The sequence below is a fragment of the Folsomia candida genome, unplaced genomic scaffold (genome assembly GCF_002217175.1).
Source record: "Folsomia candida strain VU population unplaced genomic scaffold, ASM221717v1 Fcan01_Sc023, whole genome shotgun sequence".
NCBI lineage: Eukaryota > Metazoa > Arthropoda > Collembola > Entomobryomorpha > Isotomidae > Folsomia > Folsomia candida.
The window spans coordinates 287,916-297,556 of NW_019091215.1; the positions used below are offsets into that span (position 1 = coordinate 287,916).

Consider the following 9,641-nt stretch of genomic DNA (forward strand, 5'->3'; position numbering starts at 1 on the left):
CTGACGACTTCAAAAAAAAATTTTTTGGTACGCGGTGAATTTTTTGACCTTTAATGATGATTTGAAAGCTCAAGCAAAAAATATATGGTTTGTGGGGTAAATTGCCTTTTTTTGGAAATTTTCAAATCATCATTAAAGGTCAAAAAATTCACCGCGTACCAAAAAAAATTTTTTTTGAAGTCGTCAGGTCAGTAGCTTTCCAAAAATATAAGGTTTCTGGGGTTAAACAGCAAACGAGTTTTTGACCTTTGACCTCAATTTCCGGTCAAACTAGGTCACTTAGAGGGGTGTTGTAATGACTAATTATGTTCACTGGATCAAGGTCATCAACATAAAAAAATTGAAATTACAAAAAAAAATATCACGTCCGTTGCGTAATCCCCTTTTGGAGTTAAGAGCATCGAGGCTTGCAACAGCCTGCAATGTATGCTTAAACTCATTTCTTTTTACTCTGCCCAGGTGGTCCACCACATCTCCAAATTTCTCCCTGTCCTCGACCTCTTATCCTGCCGGCTGGTCGACACACTTTGGAATTCCGGGGTTTTACCCGAATTCCGGAAACGTGCACGCTCCACCTCATGTGTCCCTTTTCACCGGAAGAAACCTCCCGATATCAAGACTTCAATGAAACCATGTCCTTCTACCAGAACCACAACGTCTCGATCAAATTCGGTTCGGATTCGGAAGATAAAAACCCACCTCAACATATTTCCTCCTTATTCACGAAAACCCTCCAATTCCGTCGCCTCACTCTAAATCCGATCCGAATCGGTGGACCAGCCGAGCTCGAGCTACTGCTGGGAATCCTATCCAGTTCAAGGGACCTTTTAGAAGAATTGTCCCTGGGTTTGGGCACCTTTGCGGTTTCCAGGGAGGAATCGTCACAACTGCTGCGGGATTATTGGACCCATAAATTTCCGAAAATGACGCGTCTCTCGCTCTCCAGCCAGAACCAGGATCAAGACGGAACTGATACATTTTTTACCGGAATCCTCCCAGTATTTCCGGCCCTGCAGAATCTTACCGTTTCTGGGAATCTACTCCCTCTTCTATTTTCCAACAAGGATTCAGCCAAAACTATGTAAATATAAAAAACAGTCAATAATAATCCAACTAATTTTTAGGGAACGTCCATAAACTATGTCACGCTCGAATTTCGCAAATTTCAAAAATCGCGAATTTTTAGACCCCCTTTTAACAAGAGACGACATCTTTGGACCCTTGTACCTTTCCTACTACCCCCTCCCTCTTGTGTGACATAACTTATGGACCCTCCCATTGTAGGGAACATTGTCCCCCAAAAATAACCGATTCCACTTCCCTCCTCACAATATTGATGTCCCCCTCTACCGCGGCCACTGCCTGTAGCCTTCGCATCGATATAATCACTAATTAATTTTATATTAATATTTAGGTCCAGCATCACCAAGCTAACTCTGGCCTCCAGCCCGATCCCCCTAAAACCGGACGAGTTACACCCCTTACTCCTCCTCCCCACCGGTCAACTTTCCAAATTAACTCTTAACTCCATCCAATCCCCGGATGGAGCCATGTCCGACTTGTATTTCCTCCTCTCCCGTCAATCCGCCACCTTAACGGAACTTACCCTCCAAATCCACCACCACTTTTCAGGATTTCTTCTATTCCCGAGCTTTCCTGCCCTGAAAAAATTCTCATTTTCCATGCAGCATGGCGACGTCGAGATTTATTTTATAAAACCCGGCTTTTCCACCGCCACTCCGGGGCAACAAGTGGGACTAATTCTAGCGAAAAATTATTATGGCGGGATCGACTACGGGTATCATTTCCCAAAATTGGAAAGTTTCCGATGTGACGCGTTGGGAGGGACGTGGTCAGCGACATGTTTTAAGGCCTGGTTTCCGTACGATTTTCGAAATCCGGCCTACGTTTGTAAGACTGTAAAATATTTTGAGTTTATGGAACACGATACGAAAGAGAGATTGAGAGAGGGGAAAATAGCGGATAAGTACACCCGACTTCCACGCCTTTTTCCGAATGCGAGTAATGAGTATGTTCAGTTAATTAAGAAGTGCAGCCCTTAAGTAATTACTAATTCTTTCCACGTAAACTAAGATTATTTCCAAATTATAATTAAATTCTTTGTATTAGAATAATTGGACGGCATGATTATTTTAATAACATAAAACAGATATACTTATTCCTAAATTGTTTAGATCGTCTAAATTTTAATTGTTTAGTTCTCCTGTGGAATCAGACACTTATTATTACTGTAAATTAATTATTAGTTTTTTTTTCATTTAAGCCAATAATATTTTCAAATTGAAATTAAATTGTTTACTTCTCTTGTGGAATAAGGGCCAATAATATGCACATGCGTATATTTAAATAATTTAAGTATCTAATACATTATGGACCAATAGTAAATTACGTAGCGCAAATATTGCGATTTTTCAGACCCTTCAATTGTAAAGGGGGTCTAATCGATTGTTAAGGAGGAGAGGGCCCTTTAGCATGCATGCACGACATCATTGCAGTCTTATAGACCCCCCTGCTGCCGTTCGTATTACGTAATTTTGGGACGGTCCACTAGTTATTCCAAATTTTCAGAATTATTTATTTCATCAAACACAATAATCAGTGGCTCGTATTTTATACAGTTTTATAAATAAATCTTATGAAACAAACGTCACCATTAATTTCTTCTCAAACGAGTTTCATACATTTTAATAATATGCAAATATGTATATGAAATGTATGCAATTCATATGAGGACTTGTTTCTGCAACATATGCCCCACTTAAAGCATTCTTATTTGAAATTTCATCATTTTTAATTTTAGTCCGGGAAACAAGTGAACACCAACACAATATAAAATATGCGTACTGAAAAACAAAAATTTCACCTTGCATTTGATTGGGAAAATGTCCAAATTTTCGATAAGAAAATGTTCAAATTTAGCATTGTATTGGAATATGGAAAATTCCTCAAAATTGCAACCAAGTTTAGGCCACGGAGAGAAAAGGGTGAAAATCAATAGCCTCCTAAATAGAAACGCCAATTGGCTTCATTCAGCATGACTACGATTTTTAATGCCGACTTTTGTCTAACAATGGAACCTTTTTTCAAGCTACATTGGGATCGACTAGCAAGCTGTGTCAAAAAATCAAGCCAATAATTAGAAGTCACATGACGCTTATCCTTCCGTTGAATGGCCCCTTTGAAGAAAAATATTGGTGGTGAAGTTCAATTTCTGAGTAAATTTTCTCTTGCTTTTTCCTTAACGGGGCGAAAACCTAGGCACCCGTGTGCACTTTGAACCCCAATATTTTTCTTCAAAGGGGCCATTCAATGGAAAGATAAGTGTCACGTGACTCCTAATTTTTGGCTTGATTTTTTGACATACCGTAAAAACTAAAATAGTAGCCGTTGCTCTAATAGTAGCTGTGCTCAAATAGTAGCCCTGCCCAAACAGCAGCCCTGCTCAAATAGTAGCCCTGCCCAAATAGCAGCCTTGCTCAAGTAGTAGCCCTGCTCAAATAGTAGCCTTATTCGAATAGGCGCGTCTCTATTTCCATACAACCACACTTCTTGCCAGTTCATTAAGATAATTAAATTATAGTTCACTACAATCGCAGAAGTGATGAGTCGATGCCAAAACACGAATTTATCTCATCGAAGGAATAATTGAAGAGCAGGTCGAGCAGAATAATATTCTAAATGGACTACGACTCTAAGGGCATAATTGGAGTTGTTCTTAAAATTTAACTTGAGCTTGATTCAGGAAATAAAATTCATAGGCGTATGCAAATTGTAGCCGGGTCCCAGCCACCAATTTTATAAATAGTAGCCCCCGGCTACTATTTGAGTTTTTACGGTAACTTGATAGTCTATCCCGGTGTAGCTTGAAAAAAGGTTCCATTGTTAGTCCCGAATTATATCATTTCTTATAAAACGACAATCCTCTTCGTTACAGATTAAAGGGTTAAAATACCAAATTCCCTTTATGAATTACATTCTGGACACAAAACCACCGACCTTTCTGACAACTTCATATTTGGATGTTCCCCTTCGAACATTTTATACGTTGACGGGAGACAACGTAATAAGATATCCCATTGGGTTTCAGCCTATTGCTACATATGTACGTTTCATTTACATCGATTTGTTATTATATTGTAATATGTACTTGCATATTTACATAATTATGACAACCTAGGACAATGGAGCAATTTCTGAATTTCTCACTATTCATGCGAGGTTGCACTGTGTAACATACACAAGTAGATATTTATGTATGTACAGATGGTTTTAATGCAAATTTTACCCAACACAGGTGTTTCATACACTGCTAAAAATCTCGGATATCTACTCTGCGCTGGTATTGATTTGGTACTAACTTCCTACGGGACTGGTAGTACTTTGTTTCTGACAATGGAACCTTTTGTCAAGTTACACGAGGGATTGTCTAGCGAGTTATGTCAAAAAATTAAGCCAAAAATTAAGAATCACATGACACCTGTTTTTTCGTTGAAGAAAAATATTGGCTGCGAAGTTCAATTTTGGAGTTAATTTTCTTTCGCTTTTTCTCCTGAAAACAAGGCGGACACGTGACGTGCCGCCCAATGTTTTTCTTCAAAGGGCCCGCTCAACGGAAAGATGAGTGTCATGTGATTCCTAATTTTTAGCTTAATTTTTTGCCCCAACTCGTTAAAAATCCTGGTTAAGCTTAAAAAGGTACCATTGTGCATAGTGCATTTTGCATTGCTACAACATTACTAAACCGTAATGCACGTTACTTATGTATTACCCTGTCCGAGGATTCATACATAAAGGGTGTTAATAAAGTCCGATCCCATGCATTTTTTGGAGCGTGGTTGTTACAAATTCAGCTGGAACTTTTGAACCAGTGAAGTTATTTATTTCAAATTTTTACCATGGGAGGAACAACTAAACGTGTAAGTCATGAGCATCTTAGAGTTGAGATACAAACATTGCATCAGCAGGGGCTTAAACCTACAGAAATTGTGCAAAAATTGGGCTGCAGCCGCAGAACTGTTTGGAAATGGAAGAATAAAAATTTTGTCCACGACAAAAAGCGACCAGGGCGACCCAGAAAGGTGTCACCTACCACAAAAAGAATGATTAAAAACAGACTTTGCAAGAAAACCGGTAGTTTATTACGTAATTGAGCAAGGGAGTTAAATGACTCAAAACGCTATAAAGAGAAGAAGAAGCAAATTAACTGTGTGACCGTGCAAAAATTTGTGAAAACTACGAAGTGGGGTCACACAGCTTACAAACTAACCAAAAAAACCTCTCATGTCACAAAAATATATCGATGACCGTCTGAAATTTGAAGAACTCCTTCAGAAAAGTGCCCATTTGAGTGAAAAAAGACTTGGTGAAGAATTGCGCAGTCACATCCTTTGGACTGACGAATCTATTATTGAACTATATCCAAAATTGAACCAACAAAATGTTCGTTACAGGACAGAAAACAAATCGGATGTACCATCAAGAGCGATCCCAAAATTCGGGCTTAAAGTTATGGTAGCGGGTGGATTTTGTGCACGTTGCGTGACCCCTCTACATATCATACCAAAAGGCCAATCAGTCAATGCAAAGCATTATATGGAAAAAATATTACCTATCTATTTCGATAGCATGGGGAACAAGGAAATATTTCCGAATGAAAGAAAAATAGTTTTCATGCAGGATGGTGCTATAGCCCATACAGCAAAAGCGAGTTTGAGTCTCATCAAGACGCAAGTTTCAACGGTCTGGAGCAAGGGGGTGTGGGCCGCTAACGGCCCAGATTTGAATCCCCTGAAGAACCAGTGGTCCATACTTAAGGAAAATGTATACAAAGAGCCACAACCCCGGACGAGGGAAGAGCTAGTAAAAAAAAGTTCAAGATGTATGGAATTCGATTTCCAGAGGCACATTGGAAAAATTAGCACAGAGCCTTAAACAAAGAGTTGAGGGCATGGTTAAAGTAAATGGTAACAAGACCAAATACTAAGGTAAATATGTCGAACATTTTTTGTAAGTATCACGGGTAGTTTTTTTTTATACTAGCCTTCACTTTTTTACAGGAAAAATGGGATCGGACTTTATTAACACCCTGTACATACATTTGTACTCATGTATGTACATGAACTCCAGCCAGTAATAATTTGGTACCAGTTTTTTAAGAGTGTATGCACTACAAGTAATAATTCGGTATAAAAGGATTGCTCATAGTAATTTTATTATATACGTCTTCCAACCTCGACGAAGTTGCGACACCCGAAATACAATGCAAACTTAAAATAAGGTACCAACCATAAATTAACAATTAGTACTTACATATATGCATTTAAGTATCTATTTTGCTAATTACATAAAATAATCTAATGTAAATACAGTCAGTCCAAGAAGTTTTAGCAACCCAGGACATAAAATTAGCTATAACATTATCAAATTACCATTAAATTTTGTACACATTTGACAAATTTAATGTAGTGTTCGGTTCTAACTATTTTTTATTGATTAAAATTACACGAACAGCTTTTCAAATGATTGGTTGTAAAATTTACAAAACTATCCAACAAACAGTATTTGCACGTTTTAATCGAAAAAAGCCGTAAATCCAAGAAACTAGCGCTACATTAAATTTGCAAAGTTTCATGGTAATTCGATAATACGAAAGTTATAACCAATTTTATGAAGCTCTCGTTGAGCTATGCTCACATTTTACATTATTGCACTGACATTTCAGCAGATTAACCCGACAAGATGTCAACTTTTAAATTTCCACTACTTACTGTGTTAAATTTTGTCTCAGAAATTCTCCATTTTACGAATTTTTTGATAATACATAATTAATAAAAATCTCAATCCCAAATCTTGTAACCAATCGAGATTTAGAGGCTTTTCCCATTGCATTGTAGCGTGACATTTAAACCACTCACCCTGTACATACACAGGTGCACTGTAAGAAACCCGGTAATTAAGTTATTACCATGCGCAGTATCTATGTGACTTTACCACATGGTAATTTAGTTATTAAGTAGCTTCAGCTACTTTATGCGAAGACTTTGTCTGCTGTCTGTCTGTCTGTCTGTCTGTCTGTCTGTCTGTCCGTCTGTCTGTCTGTCCGTCTGTCTGTCAGCAGGATAACGGGAGAACGGATTGAGATAATCGAAATCGGTTTTCGCCATTATACATATGACCCTAGGGGAGGATCCTATCAACTTTTAGGGGCAACCGGATCACCCCCCTTGGAGCCAGGGGGTGTGGTCGGGGCAAAATGATATTTTTAGTGCAATTTGATGTATGGATGAAATAGAGTGAAATGAGGTGATCCCGAGTTGTGCCACACCCCATCGGCGCCAGGGGGTGTGGTCGGGGCAAAATGAGATTTAAAAAATTGAATCTATAGGTGAAATAGAGTGTTTCGCGATGTCGTGGGAGTGGTTGGGGTGAAGTAGTCTGAAGTAGGGCATGTAATCTCGATATTTCGAGATCTCGAAATACCGATATTTCAGTATTAAAATACCGAAATTATCGGTATTCAGATACCGAAATATCGATATTTCGATATTACAATACCGAAATTGGAATCTTGCAATTTATGAATTTATTTAACCAATATAACCCTTTCGAACTAACGTAACCCTTTCGAATTTAAACTTTGGGGTGTAACCAGGTCAAAAATCAATTTTTGAAACATTGGGGGTGTAACCAACTCAAAATTTAGAAATAATAATATCGAATTTTGACTTGGCCATAGGTTTACGGATATCTAAAGCTTCTAAAATTAAATTTTGCCTTGGGTACACCATAGAATTTTCCCGAATTGAATTTCGAATTGGTCACACCCCCAAAGTTCCCAAAATCGAATTTTGAGTTCGTCACACCCCCAAAGTTCTCACAACTGAATTTTGACTTGGTTACACCCGAAAGTTCCCACAACTTAATTTTGACTTGGTTACACCCCCAAAGTTCCCAAAATCGAATTTTGACTTGGTTACACCCCCAAAGTTCCCCAAATCGAATTTTGACTTGGTTACACCCCCAAAGTTTCCCAAATCGAATTTTGACTTGGTTACACCCCCAAAGTTCCCCAAATCGAATTTTGACTTGGTTACACCCCCAAAGTTCCCAAAATCGAATTTTGACTTGGTTACACCCTCAAAGTTCCCAAAACTGAGTGTTGACTTGGTTACACCCCCAAAGTAGAAGCTTTAGGTAGAGCTATGGCCAAGTCAAAATTCGATATTATTATTTCTAAATTTTGAGTTGGTTACACCCCCAATGTTTAAAAAATTGACTTTTGACCTGGTTACACCTTATAGTTTGAATTCCAAGGGGTTACATTGATTCGAAAGTGTTATATTAATTAAATAAATTCATAACTTGCAAAATGCCAATTTCGGTATTGTAATATCGAAATATCGATATTTCGGTATTTGAATATTGAATACCGAAATACCGAAATACCGAAACCGATATCGAGATTACATGCCCTAGTCTGAAGCTACTTACGTATACGCGTTTGCGACGGTTTATTATTTAGTAGACATTTTATTACCAAACCCGTAATAACCCGGTCGCGAAATTTTAACATATTATCAGTTGGGAACCAATTTTCTACCATTCAATAATAAATAAATTAATATGCGATAGAGTCACATAGATACTCCCCCTGGTAATAACTTAGTTACCGGGTTTCTTAGACTGTTGCAATATAGATTTTGCATTTTTGTCCTGAAATTTCAGCCGATTAACCACCAGACGTCAAGATGTCAATTTATACCAACTTCATCGTCCTCCTCCTTACAATTTATACTCATCCCTCCCTCTCTTTCACCAATGAATCTGAATCTGACCCGTACCTAGCGTTGTACACGTTTCACCCAATCTGGGCGCGGGAAACGTGCATAGGGCGCGACCCCGAAACGGGCAGCCTCGCCGTACTCCCCTGCGATCCCGACAAGTTGCTCAAGTTTGCAATTGCACACACCCGCGCCAAGGCCATCCAAACCAATGGCACGACTGGGTCCTGGTTGTGTTTGGAAGACCGGGAAAATTCAATCTTGGTCCAACTGGGGGATTGTGAGCTGGAAAAGAAGGAGCAGGACTGGACTTTAGAGTGCATCCAAAACTCCAATTTCTGCCGCGTGATGGCCTGGTCGCCCAACTGTTTGAAGCCGGACGGGGTGAAGCTTACCTTGACGCAGTGCTCGAGGAGGGATTACTGGTGGATTAAGCGGGCGGATAATTAATTTCTGGAGCGTTATTTAACCTAAATTTCAGTTTATGTATCTATCATGCAATAAAAATGCATGGTTTTAACGGGAGATTCGATGATTCATCGCCGTGTTACTATTTTACTATTAGTGTTGCCGATGAGTTATAAATGAGTTAGCATTAAATTCATCATAATTAATTACCAACTTGTGCAAAATTGGTATTTTAAGCGTTTTTGGATTCCCGGATAAATTCTGAATGCAAAAGTAATATAAATTACAACGAAACAAAATGATGAAAATTTTTGAGCCAGATTATTTACAACTCATTTATACTTTGGTCTCAACTTAAAAAAGTTGAAATTTGTTTAATTGTTTTAAACTTGCACCATTCCATCCAAAATTTAGGTATATATTTATCTGGGA

General features: G+C 38.4%; 2 protein-coding genes across 2 annotated transcripts; both read left to right on the forward strand.

The window, feature by feature from the left end:
• The first annotated feature begins 474 nt into the window (after positions 1 to 474).
• Positions 475 to 2,077, forward strand: LOC118438604. The gene is made up of 2 exons (XM_035859102.1): positions 475 to 1,081; positions 1,415 to 2,077. Exons 1-2 carry the CDS (start codon positions 579 to 581, stop codon positions 2,061 to 2,063), a joined length of 1,152 nt encoding a protein of 383 aa, XP_035714995.1. The 5' UTR covers positions 475 to 578; the 3' UTR covers positions 2,064 to 2,077.
• Positions 2,078 to 6,251: 4,174 nt separating this feature from the next.
• Positions 6,252 to 9,326, forward strand: LOC118438608. The gene is made up of 2 exons (XM_035859104.1): positions 6,252 to 6,298; positions 8,746 to 9,326. Exon 2 carries the CDS (start codon positions 8,769 to 8,771, stop codon positions 9,249 to 9,251), a length of 483 nt encoding a protein of 160 aa, XP_035714997.1. The 5' UTR covers positions 6,252 to 6,298; positions 8,746 to 8,768; the 3' UTR covers positions 9,252 to 9,326.
• The last annotated feature ends 315 nt before the right edge of the window (positions 9,327 to 9,641 follow it).